Here is a 23,373-nt window from a genome sequence, read left to right on the forward strand (position 1 = left end):
CCAAAGCTCTCTAATTAATTACATTACTCAATTGTAAAAATGTTGTAAAACAAGATAAGATGTGTATGAATAATTGAAGGAAACCAGTATGACTTGTAAACTTAAAAAGTATTAGAATAAAATGGACTTTCTAAACACCACATCAAAGCAAGAAACTATATGAGAATAAACTGGTAAGTGTTATTATTGAAAGCTTTTAAGTATGGTGTGCAAAACTGACCATAGGTAGAAGTAAAGTACAAACTGGGACAAATATTTAGAAAACACAGGACTCAAGGTTAACTATCTCTAAATTTGTTATTTTTAAATTTTTTTTTAAATTTATTCATTATTGCAGATTTTCTCCCACCTTCCCTACCCCCCTCTCTAAAATGGCCTCCTGTTTCAAACTATTCTCATTCATACATATATATATACACACACACATATATATATGTATGTATACGTGTGTGTGTGTATATATATATAAAATTCTCATAATCATATATTCCTTTCAAAGAATTCTTCCCTTCATCTGTTCCTATGTGAATGGGGAAAGGGTGGACAGATAATAAACTTGGTTCTTCTGTAAAATGAAGGGGAAAATAATACCCTCTTTTCACAGGATTGTTGTGGGAATTTCAGAATCATGCCTAATTCGGAACCTTCACTAATATTATTAAAGGGAGCTCTGGTGGTCTAGTGGTTAAGGAATTGTACTGTCAACCCAAAGGCACGTGGCTGCCAGCTGCTCTGTGGGAGAAGGACGGGCAGTCTCCTCCCATGAGATTAACTGCCTCTGAAGTTCCCCTGGAGGGTCAGCTATGAGTCGGTCTGTTTCAATGGTACATAACAACAACTATTTAGTACAGTTAAAGATGAATTCAGGTGCGTGGTGGTGGTGGTTAGGAACCATCGGATTAACTGTGACTCACAGCAACCCTCTGAATGACAGACCTGAGCTCTGTCCCGTCCTGTACCATCCTCAGATCTCTAACATGCTCGTGTCCACCGTTACGGTCACTGTATCCATCCATCCTGTTGAGGCTTTTCCTCTTTTTCTCTGATGCTCCACCCTTCCAAGATGTTATTTTTTTCCAAGAATTGGCCCCTCCTAACAACAGAATTTTAACTGAAGTTTCACCATCCTTGCCTCTAAGGGGCACCCTGGTTGCACCTTCTCCAAGACGTTAGTAACAGAAGAAACTGGATGCAGGAATAAAAAATACATGAGGACCTTCTGTACTGTCTGTCTATATTGCCTGTAACTGTAGTGTCTATAAACTTAAAAACTGCTCGAGAAGTAAAGGGTATTATTCTTGGACTCAGAAAATAAAGTTCTGTGCTTCTAGTTACTTGATTACATAATCTGAAAGTTGAACTCAGGAAGCACAGGTTCACTCAAAGTAAAAGGGAATGTTTAAGGACTGATGTACTAACAAGAAAAGAAATATATATTTTATATATATATATATAGTCTTTATTCTTAACTGACCTTTTATACACACAAAGGGTTTGAAATTTACAGGAAATTTCTGAGCTATGATCAAGTTTATTGATTATAAATATGAATGCTACTCAATGTTATACTCAAAAGGATTGATTTCATGCCAGCATACACTAGTAAATTTACTTTGAAAAGAGCAGCTTCAATATTGTATTTCATTAATTTAACATTTAACTATAGTTTAACATCAAAAATTCTAGCATGGGCAGAACCAAAATTCCACAAATGGTTTCATTTTCAATCACAGGCTCAAGAGCAACTGAGCTATTATTGTTGTTAGGTGCCATTGAGTCAAGAATGACTCATAGCAATCTTATGTACAAAAGATGTGGATCCTGTTCTATCCTGCGCCATTCTCACACTTCCTGACACACTAGAGCCCATTGCAGCAGTCACCATGTTAATTCACCTGGCTGAGGGTCTTTCTCTCCTTTGCAAACCCTCCACCCTTCCCAACATCATGTCCTTCTCCAAGGAAAAACACCCCCTAGCAACACATCCAAAGAATGTGAGGTGAAACCTCCTCAATCTTGCCTCCAAAGAGCACGCTGGCTGCACCCTCTCCAAAACATATCTGTTTATTCTCTTAACCGTCCATGGGATGTTTAGCACTCTTCTCCAACACCACAGCTCAAAGGCATCAGTTATTTTTTATCATCTTTATTCATTGTCTGACACCTCTCAGATACATAGCAAGTAATCAGAACAACTATGGCCTGAATCCAACATACCTTAGTCCTCAAACTGCCATTATTAGTTCTCAATAATTTGGAGAGGTCCCTAGCTGCAGATTTTCCCAGTACAACGTGTCTCTATTTCTTGACCGCTGGTACCAAGGGTGTTAAATGGATCTAAGCAAGATGAAGCTGTTGACAGTTTCAAGCTCCTCTTCATCCATCATGATGTTGCCTATCGGTTCAGCAGTAAGAATCTTTGTTTTCTTGATACTGAGATGCAATCCATACTGAAGGCTGCATTCCTTGATCTTCTGCAACAAGTGCTTCAAGTACTCTTATGAACTGAGCCATTGTAAAGTGAAAATCCTTTAACACTTTTTTTTTATTATTTTGTGTGTGTGTGTGTGTGTGTGTGTGTGTGTGTGTGTGTACACCGTCAAAACGGATCTGACTGGTACAGGAGGAGATTGTCCCTCCTTTCCCAGCAGAGCATCTGGTGGATTCAAACCACGCGCCTCTGGGATTCTAACGCTCTACTCTGGGTTGGCAGCACAACTCCTTACTAGGCTATCAGTGCTCTCTAGTATATACTTACTGATGTTGTGTACCTGCGAGTCAGAATCGACCCACAGCTGACCCTTCAGCAGGTTTTCAGAGGCAGTTAATCATACTGGACGAGACTGTCCATCCTTCTCCCAAAGAGCTGGTGGCTTCGAACCATGTGCCTTCAGGATTGAAGCATAACTTCTCACTAGTAGGTCACCAGAGATCCCTATGTACTTATTAGAGCAAAAAAAAAAAAAAAAAAAAATTTTTTTAAAAAACCAAAGATCTTTTTAGAAGCCTACAGAACTTCTAGGAAATTGCTTACTATGAAAAAGCACACTTCCCAAGTCTTGTACATACACAATAATCTATTCCTGAAGGTATAAACACTCTGGCTTTGAATTTCTTTAGTAAAGTAGAAAGACAATGGTGGTGGTGGTGGTGGTTTGCCGTGGAGTCAGAATCAACCCATAGTTGACCCTCTGGTGTGTTTAATTCCATTAGCAGCAACTACCCATCCTTCTCCCACAGAGCACCTGGAGCATTTGAACCATGTGCTTTTGGGATTATAGCACAGCTTCTTACCACTAGGCCACCAGAGCTCCCTAAAGCAGTGAAGAAAGATGATTGCAGTACCTAATTTCCATGGGTCATCAGTTCAAATATGCAAAACCAAATGGTAGGGCTCAATTTGTCAGGTTAATATCTTTTTTAATAGGCAGTTCTAAATCTTTACTCAGAAAAAGAAAACAAAAGCATCCGGCAAAACAAGGGCATAAAATAATTTGTGGTCATGTTTCTATACTGGGTGCTCTGGCAGCCAAGTCCTTAAGGAGTTATGCTACCAATCCAAAGGCAGACTGTTCTAATCCACCAGCTGCTCTGCAGGAGAAAGATGGGCCATTTCCTCTCCTGTGATTATAGCCTCTGAAAGCCTATGGGAGAGGGTCAGTTATGAGTAGGTTTCAGTAATGAGTTGTGTTTCCATTTTCAAGAGGCCCAGGAACACACAAAATCAGATCGGTCCTTATTCTTCTAGTATGGAAATGTTTCCTTTATATTGTTTATTAGACTTGATCCACTTAAAGCCAAAATCATTCATTGCTAACTCAAAATCTAATCACATCAGACTGCTGCTTATCTAATCAGTTGACACATGGCCAACATCTCTTTATCTCTGAAAGGTCAAGGCTGAGCTAAGCTGGCCTGCTTGGGACCCAGTCTATACTCACATGCCCAACATCAGCTCAGAATGAATGCTGCTTCTTCCAAGGGAGAGGGAAAAAGAGTACACTAAAGATATGCTCACAAATCTGTTCCTAATGCTGAAAAACCCTAAGCCACGTCCTAATTGATGGTTCATTTCAAGTGCACTAGAGCTGAAAATCGGAGGCACTTGGCTTGCAGAAGGTGGAGGTCTTTAGCAGGGTTTTAACGCCTTTGCAATTTTTAACCTAGGCTCAAAAACCATTTGAGCTTCTTCCTAACCCAAAGGTGTCAGGTGGTTTTGCCCTCAGGGAATACACAGCTGTAATCAAGGCAGCCAGGGCTCCACGGGAGGAGCAATTACTTGCCTGGGCATCTTTAATGATTCCTGTTAAATCGCAGCTCCAATTACCATACAACCAGGCAGCAGTGAGGGGAACCCCAGAAACAAGCCTGTGAGCTATTCATTTTAAATTGTGCATGCATCCCAGTCATGGCTTGCTGAAATAGCTCCGCCTACAATAGTCCTCAAAATCTAATCAAGGAAAAATAGTGGCCACAAATTGGTTGATGGTTTGGGGCTTCCCCCCCCCCCATTCAGGAAGAGAATGCCCCTCTGTCTGTCTGTCTGTCTCTGTCTTGCATATGTCTTAATAAAAGGAGGAAAAACACCCAAAACATCTCCTTGCAGAACCAACTCACAGCTGGACCGAGGCTGCAAATTGCATGGGAGGAGGCTGCCCATCTTGTCACTTTGGTGGTGGATCTGAATCACCAAAGAGGAGGCCCCTTTGGGTTAAAAGTGCAACTTTCTACACAGTACAGCTCCAAGACTTTCTCTTAATAAAAAACCCAAAAACTACAGAATGCATTAAAATTTGGGATGTCTGGAGGGGTCAGTTATTGGAAACGAGCAACATACTGGTAAAGGTGGAAGGTCCATAAGAGAGAGGAAAACTCACAATAAGATGGACTGACAGCACAGGTTAGGGCAAAGGTCAGACCTGTTGCTCAAAGGGTCACTATGAGTCTCGGTGACTCAGGACCATTAACAACAACATTTTCTCCAGCTGGGAGCTCTGCTATCATCGTGCTAAGGAAGTTGGCTGCTAATCCAAACATGGCACCTCGAACCCAACAGACAACTATGAGAGAGAAAGGCAATTTACAGCATTGGAAATCTGTAAGTGGTCGATCCATACTCGACAGCACTGAATGAGCACATGGGTGATTTTTCTCTAGAATCAAAGAGAAAAACTCAGGCAGGGGAGAGATTCCTCTACCAGGCAGCGAGGGTGGCTAATAAACCATACATCACACCTAACATTTGTGTGAATCATCACGCCTAAAGGAAGCGTGAATCAACGAGCTCAAATCATGGTAAAAATACTGTCACAGGTCTCAAGCTCATCTCTGCCTACTGAATTTGTATGTTTAGAAGGCTCAAATGTAGATACATGTCGCGGAAGGTTAAAAGCATGAGAAGTAATTTTGAAAAGCCTTTGCGGTGTAAAAATAGTGATTTGTCTTCCTCCTACTGGAAGGCGCAAGTCAAAAGAAGCCATTATTCTTGTACAAAAGCCAGTAAGACACCTTCCAGTTTGTAACCATGTAGTTGACCGCAAGCCTGTGTCAAGTGTTGGACTGATTCTCAGATTGATCCCATGAATTTTGCACCAAAGAAGTGACAGGCGCACCTCATTTTACGGCACACTCGGGCGATTGCATTTCCACATGTGGAAGGCTTGGCTTGATGCAACTGTGTATTGAGCAAGACATACTGGTACCATATTTCCAACAGGATGTGCTCACTTTGTGACTCTGTGTCAAAAAGTCATACTGCTCACAAGATTTCAAAAGTTTTCATCATGCTACATTGCACATTTAAGAGATTACCAAACCCGAAATTTTGTCAATTCGATTCCAACTCATAGCGATTCTCCATCAGGGTTCCAAAGCTATAAATCTTTTTAAAAGCCTGCTATTTCATAAGTGAGTGGCCAGTCCTACTTCTTATTTTGCCTCTTTCTAGAAGCGCCAGTGAAACCTGCCCACCATGGGTGACTCGGCTGTAACACCAATGGCATCACAGCACACTGACACATGAGGGGGACAAGCGTAGGGGTCCTAATTTAAGGTATTAAAAGACTATCACTTATAACCAGAAAAGCACAAAGAGCAGAGGATAAACTAGATAAATGAAGCCTTTGAAAAATTACATTCTTAATGTGTATCCAAAGAGTGAAAGAAAATCTGCAGATTTGGGAGGAGGGAGGGGAACTGGCAATGACACAGCAACAAGGGATTAATCTAAAATTTATAGAAAGTTTCAACACCTAAACAATAAAAAGCCGAACAGTCAATTAAGAAATGGGCAGAGAGCACAGACACACATTTCACCCAAGAAGGCATTCAGGCAGCCAGTAAACACATTAGGAAATAAGTCTCTTTCAATTGGCTACAAGAAGAGATGCAAATCAAAATAATGAAATATCCTCTCACCCCAGCAATAACTGCAAAGTTCAACAAGGCAGAAAACAACAAATGCTGGCAAGGGCGTGCAGAGATTATAACTCTTATACCCTGCTGGTGGCACTATAAAATGGAGCAACTATAGTGGAAAATAGTAAATTGATAAAATATTTGGGGTATCTCTTTATATGTTGGAAAGAGAAACAACCATTGATCCAGAACCACCACTATTAGTATATATCCCAAATAAATAAGAACAGATGCATGAACAGATAGACACATACTCATATTTACCACATTATTTATAATAGAAAAGGGATGGAAACAACCAATAAATGAATTAACAGATGAAAAGATTAACTATGGTACATACACAGATTACTATGCGATGTTAACAATGAATGTAGAATTCCAAAATCACTGCATAGTACAAATGAACTTGGAAAACGTGGTGTTATTGTTACCTGCTGTCAGTCAGAAATGACTCCTAGCTGACGCTCCAGTGTTTTCAGGGGCTGTAAGTCACACTGGAAGAGACTGCCCATGTCTCTCCCTCAGCAACTGGTGGATTTGAACTGCCTCGCCTGTCTTTGGGTTGACTGACAGTGCAACTTCTTATTGTTAAACCACCAGAGCTCCCCCACGCCAGGTCATCAAAGACTGTAGCTTCAATATGTGCTACATCTCAACATAAGATAACAACTCACCACTGAACTGAAAGGCAACACTTCATGACACATGTACAAAAAATTAAAGGTATCAACTATTTCATTTTATTTGTACTCAAAATCAACACCCATGGTAACAGCAGTCAAGAAATCAGAAGAAATGTTACACAAAGAAAACTGGCTATCAAGGGCCTTTAACAATTCAGAACAGGGATGTCAGTTAAAGACTAAAGTGTGCCTGATGCAAGTGACAGTATTTTCAATCATTTCTTATGCATCTGAAAGTTGGACAATGAATAAAGAAGACAAAGGAAGAATCCTTGCCTTTGAGTGTCGTATTGGCAAAGCATAGTGAATATCCCACAAAATGCCAAAAGAATTAACAAATCCATCTTGGAGGAAGAGCAACCGAATCTGGACAACATATTTTTAGCATGCCATCAAGAGAGGTCAGTTCTTAGAAAAAGAGATCAGTCTGGGAAAGGTGGAGGGTCAGAGAAAGAGAGGAAGACCCTCAGTGAGATGGACTGACATCCTTACAATAAACATTGGCTTGATATGCTGGAGACCATGAGCATGTCAGGACAGGGTAAGGTTCCTATATTGTGAAGAGGGTTGCTATGAGTCGGGGTCGACTGGACGGTATGTAGCAACAACAATAAAGTGCTTGCAAGTGTAATGCTGGCTGTGATGGTTAAGAAAGTCTGCCAGGATCATGACTCTCAGTGATTTGACAATTAGGGAGGAATGAATTTGGCAGTTAAATAATAATGGAGGCATGCCACATTTTGTGATCTGATGTGGTCATCTCTATTATGGACTTAATTGTGTTCTGCAAAAAGAGATGTGCATAATGGTGTGTAATGTGGAAGGCTTATAATGATTTCTCAGGAACTAATAAAGTGGTTACAAAACGATTAAGGGTGTGATAATGTCTTTTTTTCTCATCAAGGATTGGAAATGACCAAAAGGGAGTTTTCCTTGGATGTGTCTTGCATCAAGGAGAGAGGGACCTTAGTATCAACAGAAAGACAACCAGGTGTGGAACATGTTCTTTAGGCCCAGTCCCTGAACTGGGATGCTCCTTGATACAGAGCAAAGCTAAGGAGGGCCTGTGGAGATGTCAAAAGAAGGCTAGACCAACAGGTGCTGAAGGACTCAAGGACCTCCCTCCAGAACGGAGAGAGAAAGCTAGAACTCTGAATTTGAACTCCCAGCCTCTTAAGCTTTGAGGTATTACATTTTGACTTGCTGAAGTCATCTCATCGCGCCATCTCTGTGTCTTGGTAACGCACATCCTCCATTTTCTCTGATTCCTATTATTCCTATTTTCCTATTAGAGCCTCTGGAGCTTAACTATGTTCAGTGAAGGGTAGGCACACTCCTTGTTGATTTCTTGCTCATCACCCAGAATGCTGACAGATACTCTCACTGCAGAATTTCTGTCTGATGTGAGGAAAACATCACGAATTAAGTACTTCTGTCATTCCTATCAAATGCGACCCTCTAAGGTGTGAAGGCAGAGGCACCAACAGCTGGCTGTATTTTCAATTGCTTCACATGCAACTGGACAATGAGTAAGAAGACCAAGAAAGAAATGAGGCCTCTGAATTGTGCTGTTGGCCGAGTATTGAACATACATACCAGTGGCGGCCAAAAAAGACAAAGAATTCTGTTGGAGGGAAAGTGCAGCCGGGTGCCCCTTAGAGACAAGGGTTATGAGGCTTTATCTCACCTACTTCGGGCGTGTTATTTAGAAGAAGCCAGTCTTTGGCAAAAATCATCAGCAAAGGAAAGGAGGACCCTCTATAGATGTACTGACACAGGACTAAAACAACGGGCTCATCACCGCGGGGATGGTGTGGGCTCAGGATGCGCTGTGCTCTGCTCTCCATGATATCTCTATGAAGCAGAGCAAGCTTAACCGCACTGACAACAATCCCCACCAGGACACGGAACCAATGACTTGTTGGCCCAGCTTCCATCTGAGAGATAAGCAAGTGTGTGAAAAGCTCATCCACTCTCATCTGAAGTTATACAAGACTTGTTACTTTCTAGTGCTTAATACTGACTCGAGTTCGTTCAATTGCAATAGTTATAAAAGGACAACAATGCCTTTGAAAAGGCTGGCTAGGACAGTTAACCATTCTCAGACCCAGGCAGGGTTAACAAACACAATTCAAAGGAAGACTGGTAACACAGACTAAAAATAAAACTCCCACTGCCATCAGGCTGAATTCATCTCATAACCATTCTCCTATCCTGTAAGACAGAGCAGAATGGGCCCATATGGCTTCTGACAGCCTTTACAGACACAGATTGCCCTGCCTTTGTCCTGCACGGTAGCTGGTGAATTCAGACGGCTGAGCGTTCTGCTAGCGGCTGAGAACTTAACCACAGTTCAACAAGGGAAGGCCTGCTGACACAGGGTCAATGCTCTGCACCCTCTACTCATTATTCTCAAAACTCACTGCTGTTGAGTTAGAATGAACTTCTCGCTGAGCTTCAACTGGGTTTCCAAAGCTGTGAGTCACATGAGAGGAGATGTCCAAGGGTCTCCCTCCAAGGATTCAAACGCCCACAGAGGCTCAGCAGTGCAACACTGCTATGGACAAGACCACCAGAGCTCTTCATTCCTGCCCACCCACAAAAAGGTGTGTGATCAAGCACAGGCCAGAGCCGGCTGGTGAATCCAGGGGCTTGATTAGCCCAACTTACCTCAAGAAGTGCTTTCCTTAACTGTAAGCGCCACCACTAAAAGATATAGAGTGTTTTATATGCAAAGAAGGGGGCTCTGGGGGCCTAGGGGTAAGACCCTATGCTGCAATCCCAAAGGCTTCTGGTTCAAATCCACCAGTTGCTCTGTGGGAGAAAGAAGGGCAATCTCTTCCTGTGTGGTTTACTGCCTGTGAAAACCTGCTGGAGCGTCAGCTGTGGGTTGGTTCTGACTCCACCACACACAACAACAACAAAAACAAAAACAATATGCACAGAAGTGAAAAGAAAGACTGCATAATAGGATACTGTTGGCTCTCACTTGGATTGCAACCAAAATGACAACATGCTATTTTTTCCAAGTACCTGCCAAAAAGAATTGAATGAGTCTTCCATTGCTTCAAATGAATCTCCATCATGGGTCCCTTCCTTCCCAAGGGGCTATGGTGCAAGCTAAAAATCAGCTGCCTTGAAGAGGTTGGCAAACAAAACCACATAACCTGGATTTTCCCCAAATCTCACCAGACAAAGAAAAAGTGAAGGTGGGAATCCACGATAAGAGGACTTGTCTGCAGAAAGGAAGTATCCAGAGAAGGAGGGAAATGAAACCAGCATCAGCCTCAGTTAGTCAAATTCAACATCTGTGTGGAGTTAACGGCACAAGGTCGATGCCAATGTTTTTGCTACAGCTCTACCTATCATAGGAAGTCAATAAACTGAAGGAACAGCTCATTTTCCTGTTCTCCTAGCTTTTCTATATTCACCGAGTTATTACATCACCACAGAGCGCTTGTGTAGGGCTGTGCAGATCCAGGAGAGGCGGTCTGTTTTGCTTTGCTGTAGTGTTCCTGTCAGGCAAGGACCGCAATGACGGTCTTTTAAAAGAAACAAAAGGTAAAACCAAAATCCACAGCCATCGCGTGCATGCCAGCTGATGGCATCCACCAGGTTTCCAAGGTTGTAAGTCATTATGGGAAGAGCCTTTCCATCTCTTTCTCTCAGGGCAGCTGGGGGATTTGAACTCCTGACCTTTTGGTTAGCAGGACGACACATAATGTACCAAACCACCAGAGCTACGAAAGGTAGGCAACCTAGAAATCTTTTCTTCTTCAGATGCTTTGGTTCAATTCCCTTGAGGGCATAAAGCAGAAAATAACAAATACTTCTAAAATCACACCTAAACCATCTTCCCAAACTGGATAAATCCATAGACTGAGTCGGTCCCCTTGAGTTACTATGATCTTATTGTTGTTGTTGTTATGTGCCATCGAGTCGTTTCCGACTCATAGCGACCCTATGCACAACAGCTCTAAACCCCGCCCTATCCTGCGCCAACCGCACCGCCTCCGACACAAACTTAAATAGTCTGTCTACAGGGGGAGCTCCAGTGGCCTAGTGGCAAGAAGCTGCACTGCAATCCCAGAGATGCACGGTTTGAATCCACCAGATGCTCTGCCGGGGAAGGAGGGACAATCTCCTCCTGTACTAGTCAGATCTGATTTGACAGTACACACAAATAATAAAATAAAAATAAAGGAATAACAACTTAAAAAAAAAGTCTGTCTATAGCTATATCAACACCTAAGAACCTACTCTAAAGCTAACCATATGACAGAAAGCTGCCCTAGTAATTAATGAAGTTGGACCCTTGAGTAGATTCCAAAGGAGACCTGTTCCTCCATCAGTACCACTAATCACCAGGGTTGTTGTTAGATGTCACTGTGTCAACTGCAACTCACAGATATGAGCCCTGTCCTATCCTGGGCCATCATCTCTGCTATGCTTGGGGCCATTGTTACAGTCACAGTGTCAAACGTTAATGTTAAGTGTCAGTGAATCTGCTCTGAAGCATAGCAATCTCACACCGGGGGAACCCTGCCTGGTCCCTGGTGCCCTCCATCTTCACTCTCTCTACTGGTGTCGATCCATCCATTTGTTGAAGGTCCTTCTCTTTTTCACTGACTTTAATACTTTGCCAAACATGATGCCAGCCCTTCCTGACAAGTGCCTAAAGTATGAGACAAAGTCTCACCATCCTTGCTTCTAAGGAGCATTTTGGCTGTACTTCTTGCAGCACAAATGTATTTGTTCTCCTGGTGATCTGTGGTATACTGCATGTTCTTCACTAACATCACAATTCAAAGGCACTAATTCTTCTATCTTCCTCAATTCATTGTCCAACACACACACACACACATCCAGTGACGATGCCATGACTTGGGTCAGGTGCATTTTGGTCCTTAAAGTGACATTCTTGCTCTCTAGCTCTTTAAAGATGCCCTTGGCAACAGATTTGCTGGTAATATGTTGTTTAAAGTCTTGACTACTCCTTCCATAGGCACTGACTGTGGATCCTCGATAATGTCTCGGTTTTTTTTTTCTCTGTTTATCATGATATTGTTTATTGGTCCAATTGGTCACTAACTAATGAGGAAGTATTTATTCCAACAGCCCAGCTGTAGGAGGTCATAAGAAAAGAAAGGGGTGCTTTTGTTGTTGAGTGCTGTTGAGTCTAAAATCCCATATGGAAGCAGAACTGCCCCATAGGTTTCCTTGCCTGCATTTCTCGTCACCATCTAAGAAAATCAAGCCAATTTTATTGTTTTGTTATAAGCTACAAATCATATTACATCTTGTCTTTTCCTCCCCCACCCACTTCATTCTATCTCATTTGAACTTTTCTTTTAGGGAAAGTTTACAAGGCCTACTGGTTTTCATTTGATCATTCATGGATATTTTGTCGGACAACACTAATTACAGTCAATTGGCTGTACTTTTTTATAGAAGCCGATCACCAGGCTATTTTCCTGAGAAGTCACGGAGTGGGTGTGAACCACAAACGTTCTAGTTAGCAGTGAGTACCTAACCATTGAGTCATCAGAGTAAGTGGGGGAAAAAATTAAAAATCAGCAGTTTTGGTTTTCTGGTCAAAAGCAGAAGACCTGAACTGTAGGTTCACCTGAAGCAACAACTAAGCCCCCAATCGAAGGGCATGTTGTCAACCTACAAGCTCCTTGAGTGTCTCAGCAAAGCTGTTCATGGCTGTGGCAATGGAACTGACTCTTAGCGCTGACCCTCCAGTGGGTTTTCAGGGGCTACACTTCACACAGGAGAAGACTGTGCATCTTTTCCCTTCGGTGGTGAATTTGAACTGCCTACCTTTGAGTTGGCAGTGCCACCTCTTACCCACTAGGCTGTCACCAGAGCTACATGGCAGCACTGTTGTTAGGAGCCACCGACAACATCAAGTCAACTACTCACAGAGACCGTGTGAACAGCAGACCTGCACCTTGCCCCACCCTGTGCCATCCTCATTGCTGATAATGTCCACTGTTACAGTCACTGTTGTCTACCCATCTTGTTGAGCATCTTCCCCTCTTTCGCTGCCCCTCCACCTTTCCAAGTGGGGGGTCTTTTTCTAAGCATTGTAAGTATAGTAAAATGGGTCTGAGAATAAAATCTGCAAAGCATTTTTAAAAAAAATAAGATCGCAGGGAGCTCTGGTGGCCTAGTGGCAAGATGCTGCACTGCAATCCCAGAGGCATGCAGTTGGAATCCACCAGATGCTCTGCGGGAGAAGGAGGGGCAATCTCCTCCGGTACCAGTCAGATCCAATTTGACGGTACACACACAAAAAAATAATAAAATTAAAAAAAAAAGATCACTCTAGGAACTGAACTCTCCTGAGAGTTGTTGTTGTTATGGGCCATCAAGTCGCTTGTGTTTCAAAGCGACCCTATGTACAGTAGCCCTAAACCTGGCTCTATCCTGGGCCAATCTCACTGCCTCTGACACACCCATCCCGATTACCTCAGTCACTAAATCAATCCACCTCATAGAGCGTTTTCCCCTCCTGCGCTGTCCCTCCACCCTCCCAAGCATGATGTCCCTCTCCAAGGACTGGTCCCTCCTTACAATATGTCCAAAGTATGTCAGACGAAGCCTCAGAAGCCTTGCCTCCAAGGAGCAGCCTGGTCTAACCCTTTCCAGGATGAATCTGTTTGTTTTCTTGGCAGTCCATGGTACATTCAATACTCTTCTCCAGCACCACAGCTCAAAGGCATCAATTCTCCTTCTATCCTCCTTAGTCATTGTCCAACTCTCTGATGCATAACAAGTGATTGCAAAGACCACAGGCTGTATCAGACACATCTTAGTCTCCAGAGTGACACCATTGTTCTTCAGTACCCTCGAGAGGTCCCTAACAGCAGACTTTCCCATCGCAATACGTTTTTGATTTCCTGGCTACTGGTGCCAAGAGTGTTGACCGTGGAGCCAAGCAGACTATAGTTGTTAACAATCTCAATCTCTTCACCATTCATCCTGATGCTGCAAATTGATCCAGTCATGAGAATCTTTGTCTTCTTGACATTGAGCCTCAATCCATACTGAAGGCTGCAGTCCCTGACCCTCTGCAGCAAGCATTTCAGGTCCTCCTCAGTTTCAGCAAGCAGGGTTGTGTCATCTGCATAACGCAGATTGTTAAAAATCTTCCACCAATCCTGACACCATACTTCTCCTCATAGAGCCCAGCCTCTCGGATAATCTGTTCTGCATACAGATTGAAAAGGTATGGAGACAGGACACATCCCTGGCATACGCCTTTCCCAATTTTGAACCACGCAGTGTTTCCTTGCTCTGTTCTGACAACTGTGTCTTGGTCCAAGTATAGGTTTCACATTAGAACAATCACAGCATAGGCAGGGAAATAAGGCAGGCCATTGGTTTTCTGGTGATTATTTCTTATGGGATCCAAAGAGGGATTGACCTTATACTTTAAAAAGCTGATTAATTCCAAGTTCCCTATTTTTGTGTTAAACTTTTCCACTTACAAAATAAAATGGTTTTTAAAACAAAATTCATTTTAAAGTCTGTTTTTCTGATTGGAGGTGTTGTGGGGAAGAGATGAGCTGCTAAGGCGGGTGGCGTGGAGAACTTTACTTTTATTCTCCTGTTTAATCTGCCCAGGACTGAGAAGAAGAGTTTTTCATTCGCATTTTACAGAAGAAGGCACAGAGAGGTCAGACCAACCATTCAGGATCACACGGCCAATCCTCAGAATTCCTCATACTAACTGGGCTTTCATCAAGTAGCTGATTTTTACCGAATTTTTGAGTTGCCTCTGGATGATGTGAGACGTGGGTGGAAGCCAGGGTCCAGTGAGTTGGAGCCTCACTGGGAGGCCAGTCCTCTTGTACCTCCTGTGTGTGGATCTGTGGTGACGGTGACACAGCCTGCTGGCGTGTGCTGGCTTACTGTGTGCACTGTGCCAGAAGGCATGGGGGTCAGGCCGCTGCCACCCACACTCACACAATTATTATTTTTTTTAAAAAAGAAACCTTTTAGCAAGGGAGTATCTTTGGACTTTCTGTTTTAAAAACCTCTGATCTATGACTTGGAGCTGGCAGGGCACGCTGTGCTGTGGACTTCAGCACAACTGTCAACATTGCTGGTCAAGAAGTTAACAACTTACGTCCATTCCAAGTTATAAATGTTAGTTGCTGTGGGGAGTTTTTCCCCCCCCCAATAAAAGACCACTGACATAAACAAAAAAAAAAAAACACCAAAAAACAAAAAAAATATTTTATCTCTTTAAGAAATTGACTGGGAATCTGAACTCACTGACTATTCAATTGAGTAGTAAGTGGTTAGTTTTTAAGTATTTCTTATAAACATAGTAAGTGGGTTTTCGTCTTTTTAATCTTGTCCAAGAAGATAAGAAGAGAAAATAGTGTTCATTCTATAGAAAATTCTCTCATTTCTAGTAAAAAAAATCATAAAGACCGTGAAAGACGCAAACAAGGGGAGCAGAACCTAATGAAGTCTTCATCCTGGCCTGCAAGAATCACTTAAGCTTCAGGGCCAAGGAACCCCAAGTGGATGCCCAACCAAGACTTGTTGACTAGGCTTTCTAGTGTTAACTACGGAAGGGCTCACCCTGTAACTGCTCTGCATGACCCATGTGCTCATCCTAAGTGAGGGGTGCCCTGTGGAATCCACACACTAAGCCTGTCCACCGACTTAGCATGAATAAGCATCTGGATGGCATGGTTCACGCGGCCAGCATGGGGGATGGACAGCTAACACAACAGCGCCATCTTCTGGTTGATGAAATGGAACTAAGCCCAGGCTGGTGTTAAAAAAGTTACCGCTTCCAGTATAATACCACAGAAAGGTTAGAAACAGAAGTTGCTTTTTCCTCCCACAAAACACCAGCAGTAAGAAAACATCCACACAGAACAATCCCAGAATAAGGGGGTGCGGGGAGAAACTGCATGTCACATGTTACAAATTCACTGCCATCAGGTGGAATTGACTCATAGCTGACTCTCGGGTGGGTTTCCAGATGCTGTACGTTGCACTCCAGGCACCTGCCCACCCTTTCCTGGTGGAATCCAACTGCTAGAGAGGCGTGGCCTTTGGATGAGACAACTCCCCATGGACCAGGCCACCAGAGCCACCTCATAGATTCCCTTCTGTCTCTGGAAATCCTACTGCCACACCCAGTGTTTCAGCTCTCTCAAACTCTGGGACCCCATCATTCCCTAGGAGAGAAATTCCTTTATCAAGTCATTAGAGTCACCCTCTCTTCCTGCACAAAGGCTCCCTCAACTCCCATATAAAGTCAGACTGGACGGGATAGCAACCAATGCCCCTGTAATCTCAAAACCTCAAATTCACTGTCATTAGGTTGGAGCCGACTCACAGCTGACCCTCCAGTGGGTTTTCAGAGGCTGCAAATCACATGGGCGGAGACTGTCCATCTTTCTTCCTCAGAACAGGTGAAGCACTTCAACAGCCTGCCGTTGGGTTGACAGCCCAACTCCTTACCTACTAGGTCTACAGTTGTTGTTGTTATTGTTGTGTATTGTCAAGGCAGAACCGACCAACAGCCGACCCTCCAGTGGGTTTTCAGAGGAAGTTTTATCATACAAGAGGATATTATCCATCTTTCTCCTGCACAACAGCTGGTGGATTTGAACAGTGTGCCTTCGGGATTGCAACACAGTTCCTTCCTACTAGGCCACCAGAGCTCCCTACAATTTTTGCCTTTCCAGTCTCATTGCCCACAAGTACTTGTGAGTGGTTAAAAGTCTCCATTTCTCTCTTGGATTAAAGAACAGATGGGGACTGAGGCTTTCTAAAAATCAAATCCTTAAGTGCATCAAAAGATTTCTTCAAAAGAGAACCTACATATAGGGAAACAATACTTGGCAATGACACATCAGACAAGCGACTGATCTTGAAAATGTATAGAACATGGCAAGACTTTAACAGTAAGAGATAAACAATCCAGTCACAAAATGGGCAGAAGACATAAGCAGAGACTTGATGATCTTTCAAAGGGCCAACAAACACATAAAGAAATTCTCTCTACCATTAGCCAGTAAAGAGACGCAAACAAAACATCCATGGGAAAAAAAAATCAATGAAGTATCATCTAAATACACCAACAATACCTATCCCTCACCTAAAAAACAAAAAACAAACAAAAAAACCCAACCCACTGTCATCAAGTCAGTTCCAACTCACAGGGAAGCCCAATCAGGTTACCTAGGCTGTAAATCTTTACAAGAGGGGACAGCCCTTCTGTGAAGTAGCTGGTAGATTCAAACTGCCAACCTTTTGGTTAGCAGTCTGATGCCTTACACACTCTGTTACCTGGGTTCCTTAACAGCAAAATTCAGTAAGACAGAAGACACATGCTGGTGAGGGTGTGGAGAAACTGGAGCTATAATACACTGCTGCTGAGACTGTAAAATGGTGCAACCATTGTGGAAAATGACATATGCTTCCTTAAAAAGTTGGAAACACAAATGTCATTTGATCCAGCAATCCAATACCAGGTACATATCTTAACATCAACGATGACTGTATAAACAAACTATGGGACAAAAATAAAATGCAATGGAACATTAAAGAACAAGAGGTAGCTGTGAACGGCTTCACAAGTGCATAAACCTTGAGAACATTATGCTGAGTGACTCAAGTAAGCTGCAGAAGGACAAAGATGGTGGAAGTCTACTACCACAAAAAGTTACCAAAAAGTTTACACACAGATGAAAACACTGATGGTTATCAAGGATGGGTGGGGAGTAGAGAAAAAAATCATAAATGAGATAAGAGTGATACTAAACTGGTCATATTTTTAAAAGGTATTACACAAAAGGGTGTGATCGACACAATATTATTTAGAAAGATGAAGACAAGGAGAAGTGAAAAAGAGTTACAGATAACAGACGTAAACAGTGATACATACACACTTGGGCATTATCGGTAACACCAGGCATTCATTTACACGTGGATTCACAGGCTGACAGGCAAGATGAACAGATAAGATCATATCTTCAACATACCTATCTGTCTGTGCTGTAAACAGGGTAAACAGGGGAGCAAAATTAATTTCTTAACCATAACCAAACACCATGAGGGATGAGGCACAGAACCTGGGAGTTCAGGACCATTGTCTCAGGCGACATCAAGGGGAATTGGCATAACAAGGTCCCCATGACAATGTTTTACATCCCACTTTGCTAAGCAGTGAATGACATCTTAGAAACTTGCAAGCAGCCATCGAAGGTACAACTACTGGTCTCTTTCTGTGTCTAGAGCAAAGCAGTGTGAAGGAAAGAAAATATTAATTCTAAGTTCTAATGGATCGTGAACTTTGGTCTCCACAACCTACAACCAGAAGAACTAAATGATGCCCAGTCATCATGGCTCAGAATAGAAGGTCCCTGAGAGAGCAAGAAGAAAAAAAAATTGCAAAAAGATGCAAAATAATAAGAGACGAGCCTTACTGGTCTGACTGAGACTGGTAGAACCCCTGAGACTATGACTGTAATGATCCTTCAAGCCTGAATCTGAACTCACGCTATGATTCAACAGTCAGCTACGCAACAGACAAGCCTATCAGATCACTCCTCAGAGACAAGAATGGCCATGCTGCCCAAAGTGTGTGTAACCCACCACTTGATTACAGAGGCTCTGAAATGCACGGGAAGTGATTGCCCATCTTTCTCCCTTGGAGTAGCTAGAGGATTCGAACTGCCTGCCTTCGGGCTGGCAGCACAACATTTTGCCACTGGGCCACTAGAGCTCTCAATCTGGCTTTAAAGAAGAGTTTAACTATCTCATAGCTGCTGAGCCAGAACCAACTCACAGCTGACCTTCCCATGGGTTTTCAAAGGCAGTAAATCACATGGAAGGAAACTGCCCATCTTCCTCCGCAGAGGAGCATCTGGGAGATTCAAACCTTCTTGCTTTGGATGGGCAGTACAAGGCCCTACCTACTAGACCAGTGTTCCCTATAAAGTAAATAAAGGGAAAGGAGTAAAAAAAAAAAAAAGGCAAAACCAACAAAATAATACAGAAAAGCGAAGTCAAAAGATGATTCTTTTAAAAGATCAATAGAAGGGAGGTCTGGTGGCCTAGTGAGCTGCAAAGTCCAAAGGCACACAGTTCAAATCCACCAGATGCTCTACTGGAAAAGGAGGGGCAATCTTCTCCTGTACCAGGGAGATCTGACAACAGTAAACACACACACACACACTCAACAGAACTGGTTCCCTAGCGCTAGAGAGACTGAGCAAGGAAAAACCAGACTACGATGACCAATATCACAAATGAAAAGGTGTTATTCCTACAGATCTGGAGTCTCACATCTATCACAGTCTGTGTGAGTATTCACACAGGCCCAGGCTGTTCTGACTCTTGGGGATTTGGAGTAGGTTTGGAGACGGGGAAGTGTAAGGTCTCCTATTTTGACTTCCTTCTTCAGAAGTGAGTGAAGCTTATCCTGGGTCTCTTTCCATATACAGCTGGTGATTACCTTTTCTATCTCTCTGAAGAATGATGATGGGAGATGGATCTGAATTGCATTATCTCTGCAGATAGCTTTTAGCCGTATTGAAAAAAATATAGGATGCTGCATGAATATGAATGTTATCCTTGAACAGGGGACATCCTAATCTTCCCTGTCCAATATTAGTACATGTGTTGTTGAAGTGAGCACATGTACTTTTTAATTTAGAAGGAAAATAGTAAAAATGTCATCATTCAACCTTGGCCTGTTCTCAGTGTTGCTCACTCAAACACACACTCATTTGCTCACGTATAGTATGAGCCAAGCTTTAGAAAAAGTTCAGTGGTGGACAGAGAGAACCCACTAACACCCTTGGAGGGAGGCCTGGTGCCCAAATGGTAAGGAGTTGTGCTGGCAACCCAAAAGTACATGGTTTGAATCTACCAGCTGCCCCACAGGAGAAAGATGGGAAATCTCCTCCCATGCGATTAACTGCCTCTGAAAACCCACTGGAGGGTCAGCTATGGGTCAGTTCTGACCTGACAGTACACAACAGCAATGCCGTCAGAAAGGCTACACAAGTGAATAACCAAACGCAGAGGGGTGTTTCTATGGCAACATATGATTAGAAAAGTTATACCACTCAAATGAAAAAAAAAACACCAAACAACAAAGAAATCCGTAGCTTAAAAGCTACTGTTTGACAAATCATTCAATAAGAAATAAAAGAGCAATCATTATTTTGACATCATTCATATATATATACATACATACATACATACATACATACATATAAAGGAATTAGGCTTGTATTTTCAAATCAACACCACTAACCAAGGTTTCATAGCTTTCAAAGGCCCTTTTCACAGTCTTATTTTTACTGTTCACAGCAAGGAGGCCAAGCAGTTATTTTAATAATAATTACCTACCATTCAACAAGCACCGACTGCAGAATACCAGGCAGTATGCCGGGAACTTAATATCCATGATCACATTTCAATCTCCCACAGGAATCCTGCAAAGTCATTCTCATCATCTCCTTCTCAAACGGGGGAACTGTGTGGCTGACAGACTTTACCTAATCGTCCAAATGCACAAGGCTGACAAACCATGGAGCCCACGTCTATCCCCACAGAAGTCTGACTTTTCCTCCCATCCCACTGCAGTGCTCCAGTGTCACCCAGGTGTGGCCACTGAGGGAGGTGAAGGTGGATCCGAAGCAGTGCCTTGCTCTAATTCACATGTCTCTAGGCAGAGGAGACAGTGGTAAAGAGCAGAAGGGATTTCTTTCCATCAGACTGAAGCCATGCGGGAATCTTAACCTCAGAGTCTTTGCTCCTCACTGAAGTTAAGCACTTTTAGCTCTCTGGTAACATGATCTCTGGTGGCCTGGTGGTAAAAAAGAACTGCACTGTTCATCCAAAAGCACATGGTTCAAGTCCACCAGCTGCTCCATGGGACAAAGATGGCATTCTCCTATGAGTGGGTTCCTACTTGACAGTTGTTGTGTTAAGTGCCATCGAGTCACAAGCGACTCATAGCGACCCTATGAAGGAGAGTCCTCAATGCTACCTGACAGTAGGCAACAATAATAATGTGATCTTGTTGGTTTCTATATACCCATCTTCCTAAAGATTTGAGGGAAGAATCACCACCATAACAGAAACAAAACTAAAATTGTTCCCACTGTTATGTGTTCCAAGTACACATTCCATTGAAATGTATTAAATAATGTATTACATAAATAATCTTAAAACATCAAAGCTATGCCAATCTTGATTATATAATATCATGTAATCCCTACAGCTTTAAAAAGCTGATACTGCTATAGCATTTATAGAGACACTCTGAAGCAGAACAAGTTAAGTAACTTGCCCAGAGTCCCACAATTCCAACAGGACAAGTGATACATGGAAAAAGTAACACAGATGAATGGGTCAAGTAAGGTATTTTTACAACATAGGTGTTTTCAAATACCCTCAGTCTTCTACTTTCAATTCTCAGAATGAAATTTGAATTTAACCAACTTCTAATTCATTTTAGAGAAAGTGTAGTAGCAGCTTATATGTTAAGCATGAGAGAAGGTTTATATGTTAGCATTAGAGGAACCATTGTGTTCTAACAGCTATTTTAAGAAATACATGCCTCACTAATTTTGGCAATAACACGTGTTGCTAAATTCTCTAGCTGACCCAGCTTGGTTACCACTCCCTGACTACATCCTGTACCGGGCCCGGGACCCGGACACTCAGGAGAAGTCAGAAACAGTAACGACTCCCAAATCACAATTACCAACCACACTGAACTTTGTGTAACCCCCTCAACTCCCAATCTCTGTATATAAACCCGATCTGTGCTTCCCGTCGGGGTTGGAATGGCTTGAGCATTCGCTGACGTTCTTGACCTGCACGCTTAGTAAAGAAATGCTGTTGACTCCTACATTTTGGCCGAGTGTTTAGAATCTAGCATTTTCTGCCATGACAGAAGCAGGAACAATATGGAGATAAAGGAGGAAATGTGCAAGTAATCTAGGTAAAACATCAAGAAATGTCTCTTCTTCTTTTACATCTATACATGATGAACCAAAATGACACCCTACCCTTGTGTTGATCCCAACTCGTAACAACTCCACAGCTCAGAGTCGGACTGTCACATGGGGCCTATGGCGCTGTCATTCTTTACGGCAGCAAACTGCTTCACCTTCTCCCACATACACGGTTGCGGCTGTTGCTGGAGAGTCGGAAGAGACTCACAGCTGACCCTCCAGTGGGTCTTCAGAGGCTATAAACTGCATAGGAGGAGGCTGGTCACCTTCTTCCCTTGGAGCAGCTGGCAGATTTGAACTGGATGCCTCTGAGCTGGCAGCTCAACTCCTTACCTACCAGGCCACCAGAGTATGATGTTAACTGTTTATTTCCTTTAAAGCCAAGCTTAACACAAAACAGGAAGCAATGCTTGTGAGTCAAACGATCAAATCTACAGCTCTTTGACTTAACTGGGGAGGGACTGAGCTGCAATTTTAGTTCAGGTACAAAAGAAGTAGCTAAAACACTCACCAATTTGTACTTGTTCAGGCTGGCTGAGGGACACAAATGCTGACGTGTCATCAATCCAGGATATCTGAATGTTACCTGAAAGAGTGAAGCAAAAGCAATGTGGCTATCAGATCCCATGTGTACCTCTGGCACATTCACAGTCTAGGACACCAGGAGAAATGAGCTGCTAGTTTAAAATCTCAGCAGGGCCTCGGCAGTACTGAGAGCCAGTCTATTAAAACTTATGAACCGCAGCAGCTGTGTAGTGCAAAGCTCGGAGAGATCAGCCAAATTAGGGTGGTGGGGGAAGAGAAGCAGAGGGAGGGCCTCTCGGTTGTTTGGTCTATTCTGACTCGCAGTGCGGACTAGACTGTCCCACACGCTGTCCATGTTCCGGGAAGCAGACTGCCACGTCTTTGTTTCAGTGACTGGTGGGCTCTAACTGCTGACCTTTAGACTAGCAGCCAAGGATGTTAGCAATTTTGCCACCAGGGCTCCATGATGGGAAAAGATCTAAACTCTGAGCCATTTGTTTGAAAATGAAAATGGAGTGTAAGAGGGCTTATTCTTCAAAATGGCTCTCCTAGCCACTGATATACTTTTTATTTTGTGATGACGTATTTATTATATTAAGAAGATAGGATTAATGCACACCCATGTTTATTGCGGCTTTGTTCACAATAGCAAGGAGTTGGAAACAACCTAAGTGCCCATCAACAAACGAATGGATAGAGAAGCTGTGGTATATTCACATAATGGAATA

General features: G+C 42.8%; 1 protein-coding gene across 1 annotated transcript in view; it reads right to left on the reverse strand.

The window, feature by feature from the left end:
- The window catches only part of PARN (poly(A)-specific ribonuclease), a 141,252-nt gene that overhangs the window by 47,454 nt on the left and 70,425 nt on the right, over nt 1-23,373 (reverse strand). Inside the window, exon 21 of the mRNA XM_006894523.1 lies at nt 22,632-22,706. Coding sequence (XP_006894585.1) covers nt 22,632-22,706 — 75 coding nt within the window. The remainder of the gene's footprint in view (nt 1-22,631; nt 22,707-23,373) is intronic.

Source organism: Elephantulus edwardii, unplaced genomic scaffold, assembly GCF_000299155.1.
Source record: "Elephantulus edwardii isolate Elephantulus edwardi_28Jun2011 unplaced genomic scaffold, EleEdw1.0 scaffold00145, whole genome shotgun sequence".
NCBI lineage: Eukaryota > Metazoa > Chordata > Mammalia > Macroscelidea > Macroscelididae > Elephantulus > Elephantulus edwardii.